Source organism: Bufo bufo, chromosome 10 (genome assembly GCF_905171765.1).
Source record: "Bufo bufo chromosome 10, aBufBuf1.1, whole genome shotgun sequence".
Classification (NCBI taxonomy): domain Eukaryota; kingdom Metazoa; phylum Chordata; class Amphibia; order Anura; family Bufonidae; genus Bufo; species Bufo bufo.
Window position 1 is genome coordinate 36,384,774 of NC_053398.1, and position 27,853 is coordinate 36,412,626.

The 27,853-nt window shown below is 43.7% G+C and overlaps 1 protein-coding gene across 2 annotated transcripts in view; it reads right to left on the reverse strand.

Annotated features, from left to right (window-relative positions):
- Positions 1–469: 469 nt before the first annotated feature.
- SYT7 (synaptotagmin 7) overlaps positions 470–27,853 on the reverse strand; it is a 384,370-nt gene continuing 356,986 nt past the window's right edge. For both annotated transcript variants that reach the window (XM_040409405.1, XM_040409404.1), the window contains 4 exons: positions 26,587–26,756; positions 11,702–11,816; positions 4,201–4,400; positions 470–2,015 (listed from right to left, as the gene is read on the reverse strand). In XM_040409405.1, the coding sequence (XP_040265339.1) occupies positions 1,911–2,015; positions 4,201–4,400; positions 11,702–11,816; positions 26,587–26,756 (590 nt within the window). In that variant the 3' untranslated portion in view covers positions 470–1,910. The remainder of the gene's footprint in view (positions 2,016–4,200; positions 4,401–11,701; positions 11,817–26,586; positions 26,757–27,853) is intronic.

Below are 27,853 nucleotides of genomic sequence, written 5' to 3' on the forward strand. Positions count from 1 at the left end.
GTAATGGTTCACAAACCTTCTAGTCTCAGTGTATATCAGAAAAATGAAGATATAACTGGGTTCTTGTGACCATCTACCAGAAAGGGCTATGCCAATGTAGGCTGGTAGGTCAACCTTTCTTGAAATGCTTGTCAGATACCCTACCGTACACTTGCAATGATTAGTGCACTATTCATGGAGTCAAGGTCGTGACGTGGTTGAATTGCCCTACCAGAGTACCAAAGGATACTCCGATGGGCCCAATCTCTAAAGCCTCAAAGTCCCACTAGAAAAATCCCATTTGAAGTTGAAGATAATCAATTGCCTATAGGGTCTAGTTCTTTGATTTAAAACGTTTTAGACTTTTTTGATGATATAGAGGTTTGAACTCAAGAATAATTTCCTCTGGTGGGCCCAAGGAACCACAGTCCAACACTGACAACGATCATTAGGTTTTAAACACTTAACATCATTTGTCCTTGTGTTCATATTTAACAGCATTTATTTAATCTTAGTTCAGATATATCCAATTAGACTAGTGAGAAGAATTCACTTTTAACGTGTACAATGGGTTTTACCCCTTGTTTCCACACATCAGTATGTCATACTTAAAACTCAGTTTTGACTTTATACATGGGACTCTGGAGCCTGGAGAACAGGAGACCCTGGGGGATCTCCAAGGCCTCGTCCTGGAAGACAAAATGGCTGGTGATGCTCAAAAGGCAAGGGGACCCTGATACATACAGGTTACACCACATAATCACCAGGAGAGAAGGGGACTGGGCCAGAGATTCATCCTTCCTTCCAGGAGGCTGAGAATACTGAGCTCCATATTTCGTGACAGGGGTAGCATTCTCTTTGGCTCTAACAATAAACTTCCTGCTGCCAGCGAGGGCTGGAACCAATGCAATGCGGACCTCAGTGGCAGCAAAACGTGGCTACCCAATATCAATGATCTCTATGAATTCTAGACAACAATAAAAGCTTAAGATCACAATCCCCCCTTCAACACAACATTGTCTGTGACATTTTTTTTTAAAAAACCTTTCTTTTTTTTTTAGAGAAACTCTGAAAAATAACCTATTTTGTGAAAAACAGAATTCAAAATAAAAAAAGGAGGCAACAATCAAAGAAAGCTACAAAGAATCACGGTACAGAGATACGCAGGCGAACCAAAGCGTCATCCCAGCCTGCGAAAGGGAAGATAAGAAGAAAAGGGGTGAGCTTTGAGAAACACCCACACATACAAACATACGCACAATCACACATTGCTTTACGCACATTGGACACCGACAACCACACACTTACAGTAAAGAGCCAGTGGAGCAGAATCCACCCTAACTCTACCTCCATGTTCCATCAAACGGTACATGAGGAGGTGTCTAAGACGCAATAACACAGGTATTGCCTTTATCTTTGCTTTCTATAAAGAAAAACGAACCCTGAAAAGAATTCTGGGGTTCATTGCACCTTCACACCACTACAAAAAGTGAGTTGTTACATTGCTAACCACCTCAGGCACACTATAGCACCCCTGCAGCTAACATGTATTTGTAGAAGCCATGGAAAGTTTGCAGGCTTGGCCACCCAGAGAGAAGTTTCCTGCGGGAAGTTCTCTTCCTGCTCTTCTCAGCGTCTCTGTAACACTGTGTTGGGAAGTTGAGCCGCTCCTTATGAAGCCAGAAGGAAAACTGCAGTCGTGTCTGGTATAACAAATATAAGGAAAGTTTTAGAGCACAATCCTTGTTGAAGAGCTGCAGATGGCACAGGTTGGCCCAGGGGCATCCTGTTACCTAAAGTTCCAAGCTGGCGATTCCTTATATAAGCCTGCAGGCTGTGTTTGTGCAGACAGTAAGAGCGTGGCCAATGCATTGGTTTGGTTGGAGGTAACCGAAGACAGGAGATCACAGAGTGCAGAAAAATCCATAAGCTCAGGCCTTGAGTTGGTGCCATTGTGCTACAGCTGTTCTTGGATGGGAAATCATGTCTTTCCAGTGCTTCACCTCTCCAGGACCACTCTTCCAAGACAGGTAGATCTGCAGACAGGATGATAACAGTTAGAAGATATATTGATTTTTGGTGTATTAAACAGACAACCTAATAGTCTTCAAGTATTTGTATTACTGAGGTAGGCCTCACTTCAGAGGTGGACTGGGAACTTGACCCTGGGAACTTGGCTTTGGAAAAAAAACTTAAAGTGGCCCCATGTTGTAGGTGGATCCAAATTGACAGAAGGCGAGGCAAGTAGGGCCAACATATGTAGGCAGGGACAACAGAAGTAGGCAGAGCCAGCAATACTATGGTACAGAACACTATACCGCCCCAGCAGAACCAAATACCATAGTACAGCACAAAATACTGCCACCTGCGTCACAGTATTCAACTGAGGATGACGATACAGTTGAATTCAGGAGGGCACCTGTGGCCACTGGCCAGGGTCATAGGAGAGAATCAGATCATTATGTACCTGGCTGGTGGATGTGAAGAGGGCTTGGGTGGCCCCCAAGGCATCGGCCCACTGGTAAATTTCTCTGTAGGGTCTATAGCCAATCCACCCCTGCCTCACTTGCCAAATGAAGACCTGTGATATTGGGACAGTTTTCCTAAAGGCTTTCAATTGTAATGGGGCTTACTGTAAACTTTGACTGGTGGTGCACAAGCATTTATGGTTCCTCAGAATCTTTGTGTGGTTTTCTGCCTCACATTCCTGCTAACAGTTATAAGTGAGGGGGCATCAATCCCCAAACTTGTTGTGAACGATCTTGAAAGTACAGCTTTAGTGTAATAAACGCATATGTCAAGAAACCTCAAAAATCTAAAAGTTCTAGTTTTTGGCTGATCAACAAATCTTAAAATTCCTGTTTTGGGCTGAGCAACAACCTTCCAGATGTTGCTTACCTGGGGTTATGTGATGCAGAAGATCTACTGGGAAGGAGGTTTCCTGTCTATTACACTTTACCAAGACCCTATCAGCACCTGCACAGCGTGTCTTCATGCACTTTCTGGTAATCCATATGCAAAAATACACCTTCTGAAGGACATTGTAATATCCAGCAGAAGTTGCATTTCTATACAGATGAGTAACACAACTCCTTTCATGTTCTGATGGTGTTAGGTGTCATCTGAGATAGGCAAGGACGGCTTGTCTCAATGCATAAGATGGATTTCCAGATTTTACTCATCTAAAATATTAAAATAGACTTTAAGTAACTCTCCAGCCTTATTTGCTTCCGTATATGTGTAACAATTACCTGATAATCAGATTTTTTCAGTGGTGGATTTGTAATTTTTATTTTATAGTCATTCTGCCCTTGACCTAATAGAATTCTGACCTCCATGCACTAACTTCCTGCTGACCCTGTGATAGACCTGTGTTTATACACAGCATCCAATCAGAGGAGGCAGTGCTGCAGTGGGGAGGAGACAGCAGCAGCTTGAGCCAATGATGAGACAGGTGATATGTCTCAGACCACCTCAGACTTCCTGTAGACACTGTGGCCAAGCTGTAGTCATGGGTCAAGGCTCTGCTTGAAAATGAGCTGAGAATATAAGCACCCAAGCACACAGCGCTGATAGAAATTAATGGCGGATAATTATCGTCTATGTGTAGTGTATTTTGTACAATTTTTGGGCTCATGACTTGAGGTCACTTTAAATATCGTCTTTACAATCCTTTCTACTTTTCTGACCATAACACTGAAAGATACAACCGCATTTTAATTTCTGCCTCGTTGTTCTTAACATTCAGCTACAGCTATCTATTTTTTTGTTTTTTCTCGTTTCTAATATATCTCCTCCTAATGCTAATCCACTCACAACTCCCTCATATTTGGCATCCAATTAACACATCTGTCTTCTCTCCAATCCAAACGAAATGCTGCAGTTACCCTCCTCATCTGTCATTGTGCAATGCAAATCCTTTCACTGCCTTGCCATGTATTCCTTTACAATCCCTCACTCTCATATATAAATCTCTTAAACACGTTTCATATTAAAACCAAGATCCTTCTGGTCCAATTACTTATAATGAAAACGGGGGCAAAAGTACTTAACGTGGGAAGCAAGTGACGTCTATTTCTGCTTTGGGAGTAGGCAGTAGTGATGTGTAGACCTATTTTGTACAGTAATCTTCATCTTATAATTATTTTTGGGGGTAGGTCTCCATTAAAGAAGAGCTGGAGTTATTTAGCATTTCCCTAAATATTTCCCCATCGTACTTACCTTGCCAATTACGTCATTACGACTTATCCTGTCTTTGTCCATGACAGTTATGATGATGGTCGTCTCCCTAAGTTTCTCAGTGGGCACCTCGAAGATGAAAGATTCATTAAAGATGGGATTTAAACACCTCTTCATGACCACCGTCTTCTTCTTCTCAACCCTCTTATCCTTATACATGAGCCAAACCTTAACGTAAGGGTCTGTGAAGTATAAAAGTGACATCATCAATAAAATAAAAAAGGCAAAGTATTTTGCCACAATTTTTTTGGGTTTCACCAAATTCTTCTCCCTACCAATCAATGGTTGTGTGGTTTAGCTCTGTTGTTTATGTCTGGAAAATGCTTACTCATTCCCAAAGACTTGCATTGAAACTCTCTACAAACAGCAACTCCCATCATCGATTTAGTAAAGAAAGACTTTATTTATTTCAACCAACAGGCCAGATTATTGACTCAATCATCCATCTGCTGGCCCTGCATCAATACTCCTGCCTTGCACCCTGCCAACATCTAGGACACCCTAACTACCATCAGGCAGGAGTCCCAGAAGCTCAGTGAGTACCCTGAGGGAAGAAAGGGTGCACCCTCAATTCACTGTGCGTGACCCAGGGAGAGACAGTGTGACGAATTCCACCCTGAACTGTGAGTACTACTCATAGCCACAACCACTCCCCCCATTCATGCTACCCCTCCGGTCGCTGCACCTTCAGGTCTTAAGCACAGACCAGTAGCCATCACAATCCAAATGAAGCCTCATCCACATAGAACCTGTAGGGACCCACATAAAGTTCCTATAGCTCCTTAATATGGAGCCAAAGGCACTCCATGAGCCACTATTTAGTGCTCCTTACATTGCCGTATTACATATATACTCTCTCCTGTTGTGAAATTGGAGAGGGACAGTAGCGTGCCATGCAGCTCTATGGACATCATATTGCCGCTCCGTAGATCTCACAGGATGTATAAACTGTAATATGCTTGAGGCCTAATGCTGTGACATTACGGTGCGAACATAAAAATGGCTGCCAAAATCTTCAAATTAGATGAAACATCTGTTACTAAATAAAATCTGCATGATTATGATGGATCACATAAACACAGTGTGAAACTTTTAATGGCTTTTCAGGTAAATCTCAGATAAAGTAGTAAAGCAATAGAGGAATTACATTTAGTATAGAATTTTAGTATAAAATTACATTGCAAAGGCAATGCATTCCCAATAGGAGGTACAGTAACTGTAAGCTATTACATGAAATTGTATGTTTGCACCCATTCTGTTTACTGCATTCAGCTAATTAATTATTAACTGTTTTGGACTTGTTTACACATAATCTTAAACACCAGGAGTATTCACATTAGACCTCATGCACACAACCGTATTTTGTAGTAATGTACGACCTGAAGTTTTTGCGGACTGCACACAGACCCATTCATTTCTAAGGTTTCACAAAATAAAATGGACAGCACACGGCATCAAGGACCTTGTCCTCTCCTGGATCACATCATACCTCACAGACTGGACATTTAGGGTCTCCCACTCTCACACCACCTCCTCGTCTCATTCCATCTCTGTTGGTGTCCCGCAAGGCTCTGTCCTAGGACCCCTGCTCTTCTCTATTTACACTTTCGGCCTGGGACATCTGATAGAGTCCCATGGCTTTCAGTATCGCTTTTATGCTGACGACACACAAATCTACCTCTCTGGTCCAGACATCACCACCTTACTATCCAGAATCCCACAATGCCTATCTTCTATATCCTCCTTCTTCTCCTCTCACTTTCTAAAACTTAACATGGATAAAACAGAATTTATAATCTTTCCCCCATCTTGCTCAACTTCCTCAACAGACCTATCTATTACGATCAATGGCTGCACACTCTTCCCGGTCAACCAAGTCTGCTGCCTTGGAGTGACCTTGGATTCTGCCCTCTCCTTCAGACCGCACATCCAAGCCCTTTCCACCACCTGCCGCTGCCAACTCAAAAATATCTCCCGCATCTGTGCATTCCTCAACCAAGGGTCTGCAAAAATGCTTGTACATGCCCTGATCATCTCCCGCCTAGACTACTGTAACATTCTCCTCTGTGGCCTTCCATCTAGCACTTTTGCACCCCTCCGATCTATCCTCAACTCTGCTGCTTGGTTAATCCACCTCTCCCCTCGTTTCTCCTCTGCCTCCCCCTCTGCCAATCCCTTCACTGGCTCCCCAATGCCCAGCAAATTCAGTTCAATATGCTAGCAAATACGTATAAAGCCGTCCACAACCTGTCCCCTCCGTACATCTCTAAGGTACTTTACCGATACATCCCCACACGTAATCTCTGATCCTCATAAGACCTCCTTCTCTCCTCTCCTCTAATCACCTCTTCCCACAATCGCCTCCAAGATTTCTCCCGTGCACCCCCACACTCTGGAACTCGCTACCCCAACATATCAGACTCTCACCTACAGTGAAATCCTTCAAAAGAAACCTGGAAACCCACCTCTTTAGACAAGTCTACAACCAGTGACCCTGCTGCCTCCATACCGCCATGACCAACTTCACCCGCACCTACTGTGTCCTTCTCCCATACCATGTAGATTGTAAGCCCTCACGGGCAGGCTCCTCTCTCCTTCTGTACGAGTCTGTAACTCGTTTTGTTCATGCTTAGTGCAATTGTCTGTATTATGTACCTGCACCGCTTATCATATGTACAGCGCTATGGAATTAATGGTGCTTTAATAATAATAAATAATAATAAGACAGATGTCATCTCTGTGCTGTCCTCATCCGTCTGTCCCTTCTGCAAATGATAGAATATGTCCTATTCTTGCGGACAAGAATAGTCATTTCTAGTAATGAGAGTGAGAAAAATGCAGATTGCACATGGAAGGTGTCTGTATGATCCATGGTTTGCGGACTGCAGTATGGATGTGGCAGGTGCATGAGGCCTTATGGACTTTCTTTGCATAATTCGTGGACCTGCCCATATCTTCAGAACGTGTTTTTTTTGCCCCTATTGGTACGCAAAGCCATCAACTCCCTACTTTATTGCACTTTGTAGGGTTAACTTGCACAGTGATTTGTTGTTTGCACTTATACTGTTTCATATTGTTGAACTTCATTTATAGGTTTATTGTAATAAATCATGTTCATTTGCACTGTTATTACACTTTAGCTGCTCTGCAGAGTGGAAAGGGTTAATACACAGCCAGCTAATACTGAGAAACTTTATGACTTTCTACCTATGCAAGTTTTGGAGAGAAAAAAACCCAGATGCACTCACCTTCTGACTGTCTGGTTTAGTTCTGGTCTTTATGTCTGAAGACTTGTTAATGTCTGGAAAATATGCCTAGTCATTCTTATAGACTTGCATTGAAACTGTATACCAGGGGTACTCAACTGGCGGACCGCGGTCCAAATACGGACCGCGGCCGCCAGTTGTCCGGACCCCGGCCATCCTTCAGAGCGCTCCTCCTCTCCTGCACACTGTACCGTGCAGGAGGAGGAGCTTACCGGCGCACTTCCGCCTGTCCCACAGCGCAGTGAGACAGGGCTTCCTCCACATGTAGCGCTCCTCCTCCTGCACCTTCTGGCAGCTCTGCTCAATACAGCGGCGGGGCACAGGAGATGATAGTTCTCAGCAGCGCAGGAGGAGTCTCTCCCTCCCCCCTGTGCTGCTGCCCCCGCCGCTGCCAATAAGAAGAGAGACAGGAGGAGGAGGGGAGGGGCTGTGGCCACTGCGCCACCAATGAAGAAAACTGACCTGTATTACAAATACAGGAGGCGGGTGCTGGAATCAAATAGCCGACACCCGACCTCTATGACAGGGAGCTGCGATCAGCTGCAGTTGAGTTAACCCTTCAGGTGCGGTACCTGAGGGGTTAATTGTAGCTGATCGCAGCCCCCTGTCACAAAGGTCGGGTGCCGGCTATTTGATTCCGGCACCCGCCTCCTGTATTTGTATAAGAAACGTTGGTGGCACAGTGCGCCCCCCCCCCCCCCCCCAGTATAATAAACATTGGTGGCACAGTGGGGAGTGCCAATGAGGGTTAAAAATAATAAAAGAAAATTAACTCACCTCCTCCAGTTGATCGCGTAGCTGCCGGTCTCCTGTTCTTACTTCTTTCTTCAGGACCTGTGGTGACGTCACTGAGCTCATCACATGGCCCATTACCATGGTGATGGATTATGTGATGTATCATGTGATGAGCACAGTGATGTCACCACAGGTCCTGAAGAAAGAAGTAAGAACAGGAGACCGGCAGCTACGCGATCAACTGGAGGAGGTGAGTAAATTATTTTTTTCTTTTTTAACCCTCATTGGCACTGCCCACTGCGCCACCAATGTTTATTATATTGGGGGGGGGGCATACTGCGCCACCAATGTTTATTATATTGAGAGGGGGCGCACTGCGCCACCAATGTTTATTATACTGGGGCGATGGGGGGGCGCACTGCGCCACCAATGTTTATTATATTGGGGGGCACACTGCGCCACCAATGTTTATTATATTGAGGGGGGGCGCACTGCGCCACCAATGTTTATTATACTGGGGGGGCGCACTGCGCCACCAATGTTTATTATTTTGAGGGGGGGCGCACTGCGCCACCAATGTTTATTATATTGGGGGGGCACACTGCGCCACCAATGTTTATTATATTGAGGGGGGCGCACTGCGCCACCAATGTTTATTATATTGGGGGGGCACACTGCGCCACCAATGTTTATTATATTGAGGGGGGGCCCACTGCGCCACCAATGTTTATTATACTGGGGTGATGGGGGGGGCGCACTGCGCCACCAATGTTTATTATACTGAGGTGATGGGGGGGGCGCACTGCGCCACCAATGTTTATTATTTTGAGGGGGGGCGCACTGCGCCACCAATGTTTATTATATTGGGGAGGCACACTGCGCCACCCATGTTTATTATATTGAGGGGGGGTGCACTGCGCCACCAATGTTTATTATACTGGGGTGATGGGGGGGCACACTGCGCCACCAATGTTTATTATATTGAGGGGGGGCGCACTGCGCCACCAATGTTTATTATACTGGGGTGATGGGGGGGCGCACTGCGCCACCAATGTTTATTATTTTGAGGGGGGGCGCACTGCGCCACCAATGTTTATTATATTGGGGGGGGGGCGCACTGCGCCACCAATGTTTATTATACTGGGGTGATGGGGGGGCGTGGAGAGGGCTACAGAGAGGCGGAAACACGTCACTGACTGCAGGAAAGGACTCCAGTCAGTGTCATGTTCCCATCTCTCCTGGGCCATCTTCTTTAGGTAACCTGATTAAATAAAGTGATTAAGCCCCATCAAACCATGATAGTTTTGTTCCGCACAGTGTGCTGTCTGCATCTCTTGTGGCCCCATTGTAATTAAGGGGCCGCATCCAATCCCCCAATAATGGGAATTGGATGCGGAACAAAACTATCATATGTCTGTTCTGTGGCTTGGGTTGCCACCCGGCCAGTAGTTCACCAGCAAGGCTGGTACTTTAGTTCCCTTGCCGGTGCCAGAATTTTCCTGTAAGGACTGTTAGGCTCCTTTCACACTTGCGGCAGGACGGATCCGACAGGCTGTTCACCCTGTCAGATCCGTCCTGCCGCTATTTTGCCGGACTGCCACTCCCCATTGACTATAGCGGGAGTGAAGCTACGGCGCAGCATGGCAGTGCACGGTGTGAGGCCGCCAGACGAAAAAGTCGGACATGTAGTACTTTTAGTCTGGCGGCCTCTCACCGTGCTGCGCCGTAGATTTGCCCCCATCCCCATTATAGTCGATGGGCACAGAGCAGCGGCACGGCGAAGTAGTGGCAAGATGGATCTGACGGGGTGAGCAGCCTGTCGGATCCGTCCTGCTGCAAGTGTGAAAGTACCCTTACTAATGAGCGCTTCCATCATGGAACGCCCATTAGTACAGCCGTTACCTCCACCGCTACTTGTGCTAGTAAAAAAAAATATATATTACGGTACCTCCACCTCCATTTGCTCACGCTGTGGAGAACACTCCCTGCTGACTAGAAGCTCAGGACAGGACCTACAAGACGCCATCACGTTGGAGCCCCGGTCCTGAGCTTGCAGTCAGCAGCGAATGTTCACCGCAGCCAGGTGAATGCAAATTTTTTATTTTTTTTTGCAAAAGCAGAGAAGGGGGGCACTAATGGGGGCAATACTCTTACTGGGGGCACTAATGGGGACATTATTCTTACTGGGGCACTAATGTGGCCATTACTAATTCTGGGACTTACCCGGGGCGCTCCACTATAACGTCAGAGCGCCCCACGTGCATGGATCACATGATCGCATGGCATCTTTACTGTTGGCGTTCAGCTCGGACCTTCACCTGACTGCAGACCCTGGTATGTGGACCTTTAATAAAACTAGTTGAGTACCCCTGCTGTATACAAATCTATGACAGACTAAAACTTTAACACTGTTTCTGTTTAGGCTGTGCTTCTCTACTCCACCTCTCCCACTAGGAGGTTTTAGTTCCGCTAGAAACTGTATATAAGGAGAGAAGCCAGAGCCCCTGCTTTTCTGCAGATAGGGACCAGTGTTTAGTAGGAGAGACTCTGCCAGCCTGCATGAGTAAGCAGAAGAAAATGCTGAGATGGGGATACTGAGCCACAGACCCCGGGTTACCAGCCCGTTGACCAAACTGCCAGGAGGATGATTGAGCCACAGACCCTGGGCCACCAGCAATATGGCCAGGTTACCGGCCTTTTGAGAGAGAAAGGGACAGCTAGCTCAGGCATTTACTCAACATGATACCTTCTTCTGCAAGGGAGGAGACTAAAGAAGCCAGCTCAGTGCCTTGCCTTATAGTTTCAAAAAACCATTGACATGTCATAGTGACAGGCCCCCTACCAATTGCTGAAATGAAAGGACAGGAGCGCTCAGCTATGATCGCCTCTGCTCTGCTCTAACTCTGCACACAGTTAACGCTGCCTCCCCAAAGAAAGTCCAAGCAGAGCCAATGACAGTCGAGTACTACGCTCGGCTATCTCTGGTGCTCCCATAGAAATGAATCGAGCAGTGATGCACATTTCTGGCCAGCCACTCCATCCATTTCATGGGAACTCCACAGGGTTCAGTGGGCCCCTGTTCTCATGATTAGTAGAGGTCCCAGTGTTAAGAACCCAACCAATCTGATAGTTATCCCCTATCCTGCAGATAGGGATAACTTGTTAGAACCAGAATACCCCTTTAAGTTTAACAGCCTTTTTAGAAACTTTTTTTTTGAATACTATTAATTATTTTTTCATTTATTCTTTTACACAACTTTCTCCGGAATGTAATCTTACTGGCAAGATTTTAATTCTACACAGCAGTAGAGTTGGGTATTATATTGTCTGTCAGTGCTGCTCTATTTCTCAATTATAACACTGGCTATGGTAGCTCTAGTTGATTACATGAGAGGTATTTTATCTCTGTAATAATAGGCTTTTTCCAAAAATCTGTTTAACAAAGAAATGTGGTAAAAATTTTGTTAGAGGCTTGTACAGACCTGAGGTGCCCCCGATATCCATGGCTTTTAAATGCCGAGCTTTGATGATGTTGACTATGATTGAGTTTGCTGAGGGGTTGTAACAGAGCGACAGTAGCAATTCACCTCGGCTCCCCTGCAATATAAATACGCAAAATCAACAAAATTGGAATTTTGATTATTATTCATTTGGTTCTAGATGAATGTAATTGACACAAAGTGTATTCATCCATTGAAAAGGCAAACAGCATTCTGTATTCTTAGGAGAAAGTCAATTTTAGTGGTTTCAAGGGATTGTTCCATTGTGCATCAACATCCTTTAAAATTATTTTATGAAGGTAGCTTCTGGTCTGTGGTCACATAACCATGTTCATTCAGCTCTTATTTTCCGTGATGTGTCCATGGGCGGGGCAGTGATAGGGGAGCGTCTATGTAACTAGCTTGGTGGGAGGAGCTATAAACTAGCTGAGTGTTGTTAGGGGCAGTGATAGGGGAGTGTCTATGTAACTAGCTGGTGGGAGGAGCTATAAACTAGCTGGGCGTTGTTAGGGGCAGTGATAGGGGAGCGTCTATGTAACTAGCTTGGTGGGAGGAGCTATAAACTAGCTGAGTGTTGTTAGGGGCAGTGATAGGGGAGTGTCTATGTAACTAGCTGGTGGGAGGAGCTATAAATTAGCTGGGCATTGTTATGGGCAGTGATAGGGGAGTGTCTATGTAACTAGCGAGGTGGGAGGAGCTATAAACTAGCTGAGTGTTGTTAGGGACAGTGATAGGGGAGTGTCTATGTAACTAGCGAGATGGGAGGAGCTATAAACTAGCTGGATGTTTATGAGGCAGTGATAGGGGAGTGTCTATGTAACTAGCGAGGTGGGAGGAGCTATAAATTAGCTGGGCATTGTTATGGGCGGTGATAGGGGAGTGTCTATGTAACTAGAGAGGTGGGAGGAGCTATAAGCTAGCTGGGTGTTGTTAGGGGCAGTGATAGGGGAGTGTCTATGTAACTAGCGAGGTGGGAGGAGCTATAAGCTAGCTGGGCGTTGTTAGGGGCAGTGATAGGGGAGTGTCTATGTAACTAGCTTGGTGGGAGGAGCTATAAACTAGCTGGGTGTTGTTAGGGGCAGTGATAGGGGAGTGTCTATGTAACTAGCGAGGTGGGAGGAGCTATAAACTAGCTGGGTGTTGTTAGGGGCAGTGATAGGAGAGTGTCTATGTAACTAGCGAGGTGGGAGGAGCTATAAATTAGCTGGGCATTGTTATGGGCGGTGATAGGGGAGTGTCTATGTAACTAGCGAGGTGGGAGGAGCTATAAACTAGCTGGGCGTTGTTAGGGGCAGTGATAGGGGAGTGTCTATGTAACTAGCGAGGTTGGACGAGCTATAAACTATCTGGGTGTTGTTAGGGGCAGTGATAGGGGAGTGTCTATGTAACTAGCGAGGTTGGACGAGCTATAAACTAGCTGGGTGTTGTTAGGGGCAGTGATAGGGGAGTGTCTATGTAACTAGCTGGTGGGAGGAGCTATAAACTAGCTGGGCATTGTTAGGGGCAGTGATAGGGGAGTGTCTATGTCACTAGCGAGGTGGGAGGAGCTATAAACTAGCTGGGCGTTGTTAGGGGCAGTGATAGGGGAGTGTCTATGTAACTAGCGAGGTGGGAGGAGCTATAAACTAGCTGGGATTGTTAGGGGCAGGAGCTGTGGCAGAGGAAGAAGAATCATAGGTTTGGTTGGATAAAGCGATAGAACAAGATGGAAACAAACCAGAGTGATTGGTTTACATGGTTAATACAGGGTTAGCAGAGTCCAAATTGAAAAGATGTACATGAGACATGCCACGGCATGATCGTATCTGTTAAAAACCATAGTAATCAAAGAAAACCCCTTTATGCTTAAGAATGTCAACAACAACCCTTAAAGGGAATGTCTCAGAAAATGTTTAGTGTTATTCATTGTGTAGAAGGGAAATAATGTGTTGGTTTGTAAGTTCTTGTTGTAGCTACTTATTTTTTAAATGTTTCTTGGGAACTGTCAAATTGGAGGCACATGCATCCTTCCTCTACAGGCAGTGCAGCAGAGTGTGTGCTTTATGGCAGGTGCAATGAAAGGGATTTAATAGTCAAAAAAAGTCCATAGACTAATAAAGTCACTAGGAAAAGATGGAGTATAATCCCTTCTCCAGAAACAAGGGATTCATTTGGGAACTGCGGATAACATAATGTTATCTACGCCAACTAGGTCTTGAGCAGTGTTGCCATCTGCCATTAAAGATGACTCTGCTAACCATATCCCAGTCTGTACAGCAAAGCTGAAAAGTGAGCTACAGAAAATATGAAATGTCATCCTACTGTATGTGCTAGAGTCAGTGGCTATAGTTAATACACAAACATTTTATTTATTAAAAGTTACATTAGTAGTTACCATACATAAAAATAGAAAAAAAACGCCCCCAATAAAAACATATTTAAATATATTATTTTTGGATTATACGTTGCATTTGACCGTAATTTCTATTACGCTTTTCCAATAAATATACAAAGAGAAGAATAATACATTTCACTTGAAAAAAAATTGGTATATAGAAGTCCCTGATTCGTTTTCTACTGTGAAGAACAATTCTATTGAGCTCTTTAGCCATTACTGATTTCAGTTGCTCATTTTACAAAAGCGACAATTGTTTTGCTTTTTTTTTTTCTCTATTACAGCTCCTGAAGGGCTTTTCATGCATCAATCTCCGGCTTCTTAATTGCAAATCTGCCTGGTTATCAAATGTTACCTCTTTGTTCCAATGCACTACTAAGCAGATTTTTCAGTCGAGAATCTAGTCAAGCCTGGAGATCTAATCAAAGCCATATTGGTTTGTTTTCTAGCTTTTTCCAGATAGAGAAATTCCTCATAGACCTGCATTTACTGGTGATTTAAGTGGAAGAGCTCTTCCATTTTCCTCCATGAAGAAACAAGGGCTCACGAATATTTTGCCTCAGGACTCCCGTAGACCTTTTTTTGACCCTTCTGTGTGCTTCTGTAAATAATAATGTGTTCGCTCCATCTGCTCATTGCAATGGTTCCTGGATAAAGATAACTTGTTGTAAATGCCTATTAGATGCTCTGTACAGTGTCAGGGTTGCTTTGTATATTACGTGTGAAGTCCTGTTAATTGCGCTGCTGCTGTTGTTGTGCTACTCTGGGCCTGCTTTGCTTAATGGGATTTACCCTCCACTACTGGCTCGAATGCAATAATAAAGCGTGCGATCGGCTCTCCAGATATCTGGCTTTGTTACAAGATCTTACAGGTGATATAAATATGCAGAGCGAGAACGTACAATTACATCACTAGCAGAGACACAAACATACTATGTAGCGTGCTCGCTTTCTTGGACCTATCAGGCCAATATCTTTTGAATGTAATAATTATATGCTGTGATGCAGCAGCTCTGACCCGAGGACAATGTAGAGCGAAGGAATAAATGTGTGTGAGCTACACAAAGCAGAGGGAGGGAGAACAGAAAATAATGGGCACGCCAATTAGAGGGTAGGAAACTATCTAATTTGTGTTATTGATACACTGTATGCCAACATTTATAGCCGTAAAACCTGTATTGTGTCAGACTGAATGAGGAGCCTGTCAGCAGAAGACCGGTGTTGGTACAGTTAGGTCTATAGATATGGATCACCATGCGGCTTGCTTTATGAGAAATTATGGTTTCTCAGCCCTAAGCTTGTTCACGTAACATACTGTACATGCCACATAGTGAGCTTAAGGTTTTGCATTCATTTAGTTCACATGACCCATCTGTTTATCTGGCATATCAACAGTGGTCAGTACTCTTGGGTATGGACTACTCAAAAGCAAAGCAAGAGAAATGGCATCTATCTATCTATCTATCTATCTATCTATCTATCTATCTATCAGTAATGGGCAATGGGCATGGACCCACTGTACCAACTAACCAGTTTGACTTTGGACTAGTCCTAAGGGCTTTATCCTGGCATTTCTCTGGTTGACACCCTTTATGGGGATAAAGGGTGACAACCAGAGAAATGCCAGGATAAAGCCCTTAGGACTAGTCCAAAGTCAAACCGGTTAGTTGGTATAGGGGTATACACGCATCTACCCTTCGCTTCAGGGGACCCACCAGGCTTCTACCTCTTGGAATAGTCCTGGTGTACTTGGCAGCTGAACCATAGGGTTCAGAGACACTGGTGCAAAGCACTAAGAGGTCAGGCAGTACTTGTAGTTGGTAAATAGGCAGAGGTAAAGGCAGGTAGAGTTTGTGCAATTCTGTGAAACTATCTGAAGTCAGGACAGGCAGCAGAGGGTGAGTACAGTAGACAGGCTAAGATCAGGGCAGAGTATTAGAGTCGGTAAACAGGCAGAAGTTTGGTACATGAGCAGACAATCAGAACAGCACATGTTTACTGGGAAACTAGAACCCTAAGCTCAGGCAAGGAGTGAAAGGGCAGTCCAGCATTTATAGCAGAAGCAGCTGTGCAACTGCACACAGAGCAAAGAGAGGAGGGGAGTGGTGATAATGGCAACAATGGGAGAAGTAGTAGTACAATGAATAATGTTCCTAATAGAAGTAGTGTGGCAGCAACAGACACGGGCTGCCAATAAAACACTATCTATATATACAGTATATATATATATATATATATATATATATATATATCCATCCATCTATCGCTCATCTGAATGAATTTTATGCCAAATGATCTGCCTGGTAAACAAAATCAGAAATTGTGAACGCATCACTAAAATGTGATTAACTGCACATGCAAATTTGTTGTTGATGTGGATTCGTTTTGATATAGTGCATGCGCCAATGCTTGCCGTAACGGTCCATATGCTAGATTACTAAGGCTATGTGAGATGTGGGGCCATGTTAATCCCCAGAACCATGGGGATGCTCTCTCAAAAGTGTAAATTGGTTCATATGAACTAATCAATTTGTACAAATTGATTCCCTCATCACTATCCGGCAGCCACAATATATATATATAAATATCTTTGTTTGCACCCGTATACTCCACTATATTGAGCGTCCATTGCTTCCTGCTTTGCACAGATAGAGTAGAACTAATTTCTGGCTGCATTTCTTTCTCCTATCATCTGCTGCTGGATCTCTTCCAATCTGCATTTCGAGTCTAGCCCTCTACTTAGAGAGATTTAACTAAAGTGGATAATCACCAGCTTGAAGCCAACAAAAGTGCCAAGTGTGTCATCTCCCAAATTCTTCAAGAGAACTCAACAGCATGGTATAGCTTATACTCTCATCTTTTGGGTTTTTATGGACTTTTCTGTTGTCTAAAGCATTGTCATCTCTTATACTAACTCTCTTAATATTGCTTTGTCATCAAAGAACAACCTTTTACAAGGGCATAATAATAAGGAACCTTGGTTCAAAAGCTACTGTATATCGTGGCCCTCTATCTAACTACTAATTACATGCTGCTATGTAAATTGTTAACAGACATGTGGGCCCTCAACAATTTTGGAATGGATTGCTGCCTTTTACCAATATATCTATGATGGCTATGCCACGTTCCTTTTATATGGAAGTCTGTTCAACTGTGATGCTGAAACACTATCCCCTTCTGTGGGTTCAGGTGCTGGCCCAAAGATAAAATGTTTAGGGCATTTGAAATCCCTAAATTCAAGTCACATGAGGGCTATTGTTTTGGCATATAATGGCTAGAAGGTCCAGAGACCTCATCTTTTGACCAGCACTAGTATTAGTGGTGGTATGAAACCCTCTAACATTTTTTGGGTAACAGACTGCCAACATGGGGACGTTTTTAACCCATTGCTGATGTAAGAAACTCAACAGAAACCAACCTTAACATTCAGTTTTAGAAGGGGGACAACATGCTGAAAACTTGGGAGTACTGCAAGTCAGTGAAAATTTGTTAAATGGGTTTCTTCAAGAGAGCAAACCGTGTTAATATGTCCACCTCGCGACAGCCTCCTATATGACCCGGACCTGATGCTGTTTGCCTAACTCACTGATTACCATGGGTTAGAGGAGCCTTACCAGCTTCTGTTTAAGGTAGGGTTGACTTTGTGAGACAATTCTTTACTTTGTCTTTGTTTAACCCATTTTTCGACTTTGAAAAGGGTTATCTCATCATAGACAACGGGGACATATCGCTAGGATATGCCCCCATTGTCTTATAGGTGCGGGTCCTTGCTGGGACTCGCACCTATATCGGGAACAGAGCCCCGCAAGGTGGTGGCTGGAGGACTCTGGAGTGGCCACCACCAAGCCGACTCCCCATAGAAATGAATGGGAGCGCACCGCGCATGACCAGCCACTGCTTCCATTCACTTCTATGGACTCGACGGAAATAGCCGAGCCAGCGCTCGGCTCTTTTCGTCGGCCCCATTGAAAATGAATAGAGGGCGGATGCGCATGCGCAGTGCGCTCTTTTTCACTTTCGGGGCTCTTTTTTCTCTATATAGGAGCGGGTCCCAGCTGTGGGACCCATACCTATAGGAAAATGGGGGCATATCCTAGTGATTCACATTATATTTTTGTCGGCCAAACCCACCAAGAATGGTGGTTTCGGCCAACACACTAATGTGTGTGGGGATTTTCCAACTCTCCCTGACAAAAGATGTTGGGAAGACAAGGATAAGGTGAAATTAATATTTTTGCCCAATCCTTTGGAGATAAGCCACCATCAGAAGTGTCTGGCAGCATCTTCCTCCACTCTCCCCATAGCACACATCTGGCCAAGTGGAACATGTGTGCGTGTTGGGGAAGCTGGGAGAGAGACGGGAGAGATGGCTGGTGGCCAACAGCTATTGAATGTAGCTTTACCTAAGGTGGAGGTAAGAACATACAAACTGTAGAGCTATACATAGGTTAACACATAGAGGAAACCATGTAATACATCATATACTAGTGGCCCAAAATTGTTCATTTTGATACCTCCTTAAACCTGTCTAGAAGATTCAAAGTATTGATGCCAACCAAAAAGATCCAACTCCACTAAATTTATGATGTATAGTTTGCATCATCTGTTTTGGCCCTATAATAAAAAAGCCAAAAAAATGTATTACTAGATGACAAAAACTGATTTATTACATTCAACTGGGCTTTGAAAACAACACAACTGCAGGACGAACTAAACGTCCATATATACTATAGATGTGTCTTACTTGGAATACATTTCAAAACTGGGTTATAGAAGACTGTAGAAACCATTTCTCTCTAACTGTAGACTGTTCCCAGAAATAGAATATTTCAGGCAGCCGCTGTGTGTCTGTTCCAAGGTGCGTTTGAAGTAATAAAGGACTAGGTCAACAACCATCCAATTCAAGAATGTAAATGTTAATAACTACAAAGAGTCATTATGTTGGTGCTTGCTGAAACGGCCGCAGGAGCATTCTTGTGCCCCAAATTTCTGCAATAATAACATATACATTTAGGTTTTTTCAATGGATAGTAAAGTAAAGATGCTCCTATCAGTTCTATGCTATTAAAGATTCATACCATGGATATGCCATCAGGGTGTAATCACTGGGGTTTCAACTGCAGGAAACATAGAATGTGTCGGCAGATAAGAACCATTTGGCCCATCTAGTCTGCCCAATATACTGAATACTATGGATAGCCCCTGGCCCTATCTTATATGAAGGATGGCCTTATGCCTATCCCATGCATGCATAAACTCCTTCACTGTATTTGCAGCTACCACTTCTGCAGGAAGGCTATTCCATGCATCCACTACTCTCTCAGTAAAGTAATACTTCCTGATATTACTTTTAAACCTTTGCCCCTCTAATTTAAAACTATGTCCTCTTGTAGCAGTTTTTCTTCTTTTAAATATTCTCTCCTCTTTTACCTTGTTGATTCCCTTTATGTATTTAAAAGTTTCTATCATATCCCCTCTGTCTGGTCTTTCTTCCAAGCTATACATTAAGGTCCTTTAATCTTTCCTGGTAAGTTTTATCCTGCAATCCATGTACCAGTTTAGTAGCTCTTCTCTGAACTCTCTCCAAAGTATCAATATCCTTCTGGAGATATGGCCTCCAGTACTGAGCACAATACTCTAAATGAGGTCTCACTTTCACCGATCATGAGAATGGGCGCTGTGATCCCTTCTGATTTAAAAAAACATTGAGTTCAATTAGTAAAAGTTACAGTACCAGACAAAATGTACAGATGAGAGTGGAGTGGAAACTGGTAAAACTCAATTTAGTCTGCGGTGCTTCGCTCTCATGCTCTATTGGGGTCTTAACAAATGTACCCCCACACTTGTCTTACATTGGACTCCTATCCTAAGCATCTTTAATAATTTTAAAATATGGAACTCATTTAACAAAAATTCAAAATAAAAAGTAAAATCAACAACTAAACCTTTATGTAACAATACAGGAGTATTAAAGGGGTTGCCCCATCTCAAAAACTTAGATGGTATATCACTAGAATATGTCATCAAAGTCAGATGTATGTGGGACCCACTCCTATATCCAAAATGAGATTGTCTGAAATAGCTGAGCCAGCACAGGTGCTCTCCTTCACTTCGAGGGTCCTGTTCTGGAGATAGGAGGGGGTCCCAGAAGTGGAACCTGCACCTATCTGACTTTTATGGCATGTCGCTAGAATAGGCCATCAAAGTCTGAGATGAAACAACCCTTTAACCACTTTACTACTTTTCAACTACCAGGGACATGAACATAAACCCTTTCACTAGTCTAGATCACACAGAAAGAATGTATCAACCATCTTCTAACCCAGATCTCCAGGGATGTAGGCCTTAACCTGATCATTACCCTAAATCACCAGTGAAGCAGACAGTATTCCCTCAAATACCAAGTAGGCAGATACAAATCAAACCATTATCCTGGACCACAATGGAAGCAGGCATACCCTCCCCTCCACTACCCTAGATCTCCAGAGAAGCAGGCATTGACTCCTCTGCTGCCCCAGATGCCCCAGACAATGAGAGATTATGATATTAACTCCTTCACTACCCTAAACCATCGTGAAACCTGGCTGCAACCCCTTCATTACACTAGACCACCAGGGAAGGTCGAAATAAGTCTGTACTTTTTTTTATTTTTTTTTACTTATTTCCTGTTATGTAAAGAAAGAGATCCTGTAGTCCAAAAATGTATGGTACTGTCCGATAAGTAATGTTTCCAGAAAGACGATTTACTGGTTGTAAAAAAGGGTAGGGAACATGCTTCATGATCTACAGCCTTGAAGATATAAGTTTATAAAGGAGATGTTTTCATAAAGCTTGTAACTTGTTGTCTACAGATGCTCCACTTCCATGAACTCCTTCATTCTCTTAATATGTGCTACTGCTTGGAACCGCTTCTCCAGAGATCCAGAGATGGTGTAGTTACAAGATTTTTTATTGCTTGGGGATAATAGCTTAACCAAAATGAGTTAAAGATTTTTGGATGGCAGATATTGATTTGGTGAACATGGGTAGTAGTATTACCCCCGGGAAACTGGGAAGTGGTATCCATTTATTAGGTGTGATAGTAAGAATGCAGTCTTAAAGGGGTTCTGCAGTTTGTTTAAACTGATGATCTATCCACTTGAACAGAGCTTAGCCGCGCCCAGGACAGTGATATTAGTTGTGACGTCGATGGGTCTGCGTTAAACAGTGAGAAGGCCGTGGCACTACTGGAGCGCCGCTGCCTTCTCAAACAGCTGATCGGCAGGGGTCCCGGGTGTCGGACCCCCGCCGATCAGATGCTGGTGATCTATCCAGAGGATAGATCATCAGTTTAAACAAAGTGCAGAACCCCTTTAACCTGTCATTAGGTCACCAGCTTTACAAGGTTTGTTTTATGTATAGGGTATATAGCCCTGTAAAAAGGTAAAACTGATGCCTAAAGACCATGGACCTTATGACAGAGAGCAATTAGATTGTTTTCTGCTCCTCGGCATGCAGAGACATGCAGGAAAATAACTTTGTAGGATTAATCATAACTGTAAGGGCTCGTTCACACGACTGCATGAAGCCCGTGCTGTGGACCGCAAATTGCGGTCCGCAATGCACGGGCACCAACCGTGGCCCAGCCGCATGGGGATCGTGGACCCATTCACTTGAATGGGTCCACGATCCCTCTGTTCTATCTTTTTGTGGTGCGGAGGCACGGAACGGAACCCCAGAAAGCACTCTGTAGTGCTTCCGTAGTGTTCCGTGCTTCCGTTCCGCATCTCCGGATTTGCGGACCCATTGAAGTGAATGGGTCTGCATCCGTGATGCGGAATGCACACGGAACGGTGCCCGTGTATTGCGGATCTGAAAATGCGGCCCACAATACGGCAACGGGCAGCGCACGTTCGTGTGAACTAGCCCTAAGGGTCCATTCACACGTCCGCAATTTTGTTCCGGATTTTGCAGACCCATTCATTTTCAATGGGGCCTGAACGGATGCTATGTGCTGTCCGCATCCGCATTTCAGGATCCGCACTTCCGGATCCACAATTCCGTTCCCCCTAAAAAATAGAACATGTCCTATTCTTGTCTGCAACTGTGGACAAGAAAAGGCATTTTCTATTATAGTGCCGGCGATGTGCAGTCCGTGAAATGCACATTGTCGGTGTCCGTGTTTTGCGGATGTGTGAATGGACCCTGAGCACTAGGCTACCAAGCACAGGACTTCCCCTCTCTGGTCAAGCATTATAGGCATAGCTATAATATATACCAGTTATTATAGTGATTATCTATACTTGCTAGTCACTTTCCTGCATGTTTCTTTCTGCCCATAATGCAAACTTGTCAACTTTTCGCTGTTGACATCCAGGAGGAAGAAGTTTGTTAATACTCCCCTTTTCTCCAAGCCTTTATCATGGGCCACCCAACACTTTGTGACATGTCATGTACCTATACAGGACATGCCCTGCCCCCTCAGTATACGTTTGGGTACTGGAGCTGAGTCTGATGATGTAGACCCTGACACCAAATACAGTTAAGTTCATGGAGGGCTTCTTTCAAGGAGAAAGCCTAGGATATTTGGCAGCTCTTCCAAGAGAGTTGGCAACTATGCCATTATGCCCTCAAGGCATAATACCCTGCATACAAAGAAAATAACTAGCATGTGATAGGGTGACCCAAGGGGTGGTTTCATGAAGACAACCCAATCGGATATATCCGATTAGGGTGAATCGAGATTGGTAAGAGATGCTCCATACTTGAGGTTCCACTCTGTGAGTCAGAGACAAGAGACGCTAAATAACAGTGGAACTCCGACGTGTATTTCAGGGGAAATACCGTTGTAGGTGAGATGTATAGCTGTACAAAATTTCCCCCAGAGGCAAAAACCGGCTGTGAGGGGTTCCAGGACCCAGAACTTTGATGACCTGCTGATTACTGCACCATTTTTAGACTCAAGAAACAGCCTACTTGACCTTAGGTTCTGTGTCTCCACCTTTCCCAGGTTGAAGGTTATTTCTAATTCTGCATGGAGCGTAAATTTGAGTATTAGCATTACGTAGTGCATCTCTGACTTTACAATTACGAAGACTTAAGTGGCTGAGGAGGAACATGTGGGAATTAGAGCCTTACAACAGTAATTGTATGTCCTCATCTGGCCTTCAGTTCCATGAAATGGATTTTGCCTCTCTCTTTCTTTTATCTATTCCCAGCTGACCTCTAGTCAGATAATACTATGTTCTTCTCTTTCTCTGATGTAAATCCCTCACCTAACATTGCTGTTACTAAAGAATCCTATATTCTCTTATGTTATGTTAATCTCTCTGATGTGTCTCAACTACACAAGTCTCTGAAATCTGCGATTTTCCAATTCAACCTCAATTTAAAACATCACCGGATCGAAACATTATCAGATTCAACCTCAGGTTCTGCCTCCATCTTTACTGTTATTATTACCATTGCTTCTATTGTGTCAGCACTCCTGGTATAGTGGATGTGATTGTCAATTCCATCCCTCAGGCCCACGTACCTGCTGACACCTGAGGCCAAATATCTGACTATTTAGCTTTAAAGGGAACCTGTCATGTGGATATTTGATTATAATCTAACTAATTATATACAATCATTAACTACTAAAAAGTGCCTTAGATTTATTCACTTACTGGTGTGACAGATGGTTACCTCATAATATACACACAAAGATGCCACATGCCGCATGCTAATGAGCTGATTTGAGTCCAGCGTGATGTCATTGAGTCCAGCGTATATTTAATTCAGAGCTATAGCCACTCCCCTGCCCACCTGCTGCTGATTCCTATGGAAACAAACTGTCACTCAGCAGCAGGTGGGCGGGGAGAGTCAGGAGCTCATGAATATTCATGACTCATCATTATCAGCTGGAGCTTTTCAATACCAGATGTTGGCAGATTGACCGGGTCAATTAAAGAAAGTGACCCAGCATTTTGCTAAGAGAATCAATCACTTATTTATGTTGCCCTTAGTTAGGACACCATAAAACTGGTGACCGTTTCCCTTTAAGTCTATGGACTTATTGCATTGTAATCCTTTTGAGCTAAAAATCCTTTTTTTTTTATAATTGGTGTTTTAATTTTTTTTTTTAACCCTTTTGAGATTCTCTAGTAGCAGGCTCTATGTTTTTATTCTGTTCAATCAGGCAATTCAGCTGACAGACTCCTTATCTCTGATCTCTGACCTAAATACTCACTATAGCTCAATTCTTATCTTACTGATAAGAATGTGGCTTAAATAAGTGTTTATGACCTTTTAGTAATTTATATATAAGGGTTATTAGATGACCTATCCATTTTCCATGCCATTCTATCCATCTAAGGGTTACTCTGATGCAATTATGTATTTATAGTTACATTTTCTCTCTCTTCTCTCTTACTTTACCAGCCACAGTTATCTATCTATCTATCTATCTATCTATCTATCTATCTATCTATCTATCTATCTATCTATCTATCTATCTATCTATCTATCTATCCATTTCCATGTCATTCTATCCATCTAAGGGTTACTCTGATGCAATCATGTATTTATAGTCACATTACATTTTCTCTCTTTTCTCTCTTATTTTACCAGTCACAGTCAGGTGAGAATATTAACATGCCATGTGTATAATTATGCACATATTCGTCAAATGTGACTTACTGAATGATTCAGCCATTTGCACAGTTGCCACTGAATTATACTTATGCTTTGCATTCTGAATATTAACAAGTGCAAATGCTGCCATCTGCAACAACCAGGCAACCTTTCACCGACAGCATCTTTTTATCCAGAACTGATTGCAGTTTTTTCCAGTATTACTGGTGGCCCTGAGCCTATCCATTGACTGGGCACTGTTATATCTTCACTTTAGTAAGTCAGATTTCATCTATGTACTGTATATAATAAAATTTTTATTTTTTTTGTTTTAGTGTATATTACTCTAGTGCAGGACCCTGTTGGTTTTGGAGGAAACTAAGGGCTGTATTTGTCACGGCCTCGGTGTTGTACGCTGTGACACCTTTGCCGTACATGGCGGTTGCCAGGGGAAACGCATGGTTGTCTGCATGTGTGTTCTTTGCTCAACCTTCTCCTGGTTCCTCCTCTGTCTGATGCTGGAAGGGTTAACTCCCTGGCTGGGTGTGGTCACTTGGGTTTTATTACCTGTGGCTCCCTGGCTGGAGTCAGTTATACTCCAGCCATCGTTGGTGCTGGAGCTCTTCTCCAGTCCAGGGTGTTCTGTCTACCCAGTCCTTAAAGGGCCACCTAGTGGGATATCGATGTTCTCAGCAATGTCATCTGCGATGTCATACTGTGTGTTTCCACCTTGTCTTCCTTCCCCTCCTGGTGTGTAGTTTATGGTGTGGGTTTGAGTTAGAGGTTTGTTATACGTCTGGGTGTTTGTTTCATGTAGGTGTGTAATGGCCTGCATGGACGTTTGACGTTTTCCCCTTTTGTGTGCGTGTCCTCCGGAAGGGGGTTGGTTCTCTGAATGGGAAACTACTCTACAAGACAGTGTGCTGTCCTGCCTGAAGCTTCCGTGCATCCAATGTTTGCATGGAAGTCCGGGTAGATGTTGGTGTCGTCTTTCCATCTCTGCTGCGGCAGGTAGGCGTTGGTTGCTTCTAGTGTTCTGTTGCTACACTGTGTACTTACCTGCCGTGCATTTGCTGCATTCTGTCTTTCTCCCTGTCAGCTACTGGGCCTCTGGAGATGCCTGCCATCCGTGGTGATGGATGAACAGGAGGTCTCTGCCCTGTCACGATGTTGAGGGCGATGCAGGGATTCCTAGACTTCTAGGTTCGTGGGTAAGAGCCCCCTTACCATTGACGGCGGCTCATACTGCCAGGAGACTAGGGCTATTTAAGGGAAGCTTTAGGAGGTGACCAGCTCCCTTTTCCCTGCCTATGGCCTAGTAATTGGCGACATTGTACGGTGGGGAGTTTCCCCCACTCCATACCGTGACAGTATTACACCAACAGATTATCTGACAGATTTTCTGACCAATCATTGTTTAGATAGCCAATTACACACAGATCTTTTGTTATACACGCCAACTATTGGTCTGATTGGACAGATATTGGTCAGATAATCTGTTGGTGTAATACAGGCCCTAGGTACTTCTAGCTACTGATACACTAGGGCTACAGATGACTACAGATGATTGTCCACCCAGGCAGTGCCACTGAAGTCTTCCATGTACTGTGTATTCGCAAGAGGTCTCCTATTGTGGTTCCCATTGAGACCACCTGGTTTCCGAGGGTCTTTCTCTCAGGAAAACCCACAAGTATCTACTCTTGGTGTGGAAACCACAATGTACGGTAGATATCTAGTAATATCATTGAAGACAATGGTTATCCATTGCTTGTCTAGTTCTCCAAAGCTGACCTATTGGACACATCTCTCAGTTTTTGCTTGTGCCGGATTATCCCAATGGGTGAACCCCTCTTTCTACTATCCCTCATATAAACAATACAACAATAATGGGGTTCCTTACGCTGCCATCGCTGCACGGTTTCAACTCTTTCCAGAAAGTCTGCATCTGCGTCAAGTCTATCTTGTTAAGTGGAATTGATACTTCTCCTATGGGGTCATTCCGGCTGAATCGGTCATAGTCCAAAACCTGGAGATATAGTACTCTCTGCACGACCTTCTCATATGGAAATCCTGCAAAACATGAAAAGTCCAGGGTTACCTTCTGTATCTGAAGTTCTCAGTCTAAAACAATAGCGATCACCCGAAAAATACAGGTGCAAAATATGAAGGTCTACGGTACATTACCTGACATTTAGCAAATTTGACATATTGAGTAGCTTATCAGGAACTGTACCTGCAATGTAAAGGCATATGTACAGGGTATATTATGGCTCCATCTTGGTCAGAGCCGTAATATGGAAGCCATAGAAGTACATAGCGTCCTTCATTGTATCACTACTATATTACACAGGTTGGGTTACATACAACAAAAACGTGTTATGCCCCATCAGATGGTGTGCTGTATGGAGATTTTTTTGACGGCTCCATGTATGCGGTACCTGAAAAATGATTGTTTGTTAGTACATGGAGTCCGTTACGGCATTATAGCTTGGAGTCATATGTGATGTTCTGTGCCGCCATATAGCCTTTGTCTCATGTGCATGAGTCCTTACAGCTCATTCTCCATCGGATGTCATAATATGGGGCTGTTCTCTCCTAGGGTTAGGCCAGTCAGGTTTCCTGATGCTCTTTTGGAAGCCAAAATCAAGAGTGGATCATAAATGGAGATATGACTTTTCCTCTTTTTTGAATTTACTCCTAGTTTTGGCTACCAAAATTGCGTCACGAAACCTGACCTTTTGGCTGTACCCCTAAAAGCATTACTTTTAGGCAAAAATAAGGCCATTTAATACTGTAATCATATTTATATAGCAATATAATGGAATAATGGATGGTACTTTGTCTGTCCTGTCCTTTAGGGATTATTTTATAATGTCATTTTTTAACATAGTTTTATGATGTATTAATAAAGATGTATTTATTTTTTTCAGCTATTTTTGGCTTAGTGTGGCTTTTGTATTTTTGGGGGCATTAATAGCACCACGTTAGTTTCTTTAAAGGGGTTGACCCGTCTCATACATTGGCAAAATATTGCTAGGATATGTCACCAATGTCTCATAGGTGGGGGTCCCACCTCTCTAAAACAGAGCTCGCAGAGTGAACGAGAGCTCTTTTCGCATGCGCAGCCATCCTCCATTCATTTTTATGGGAGAGGCGCGCTCAGCTAT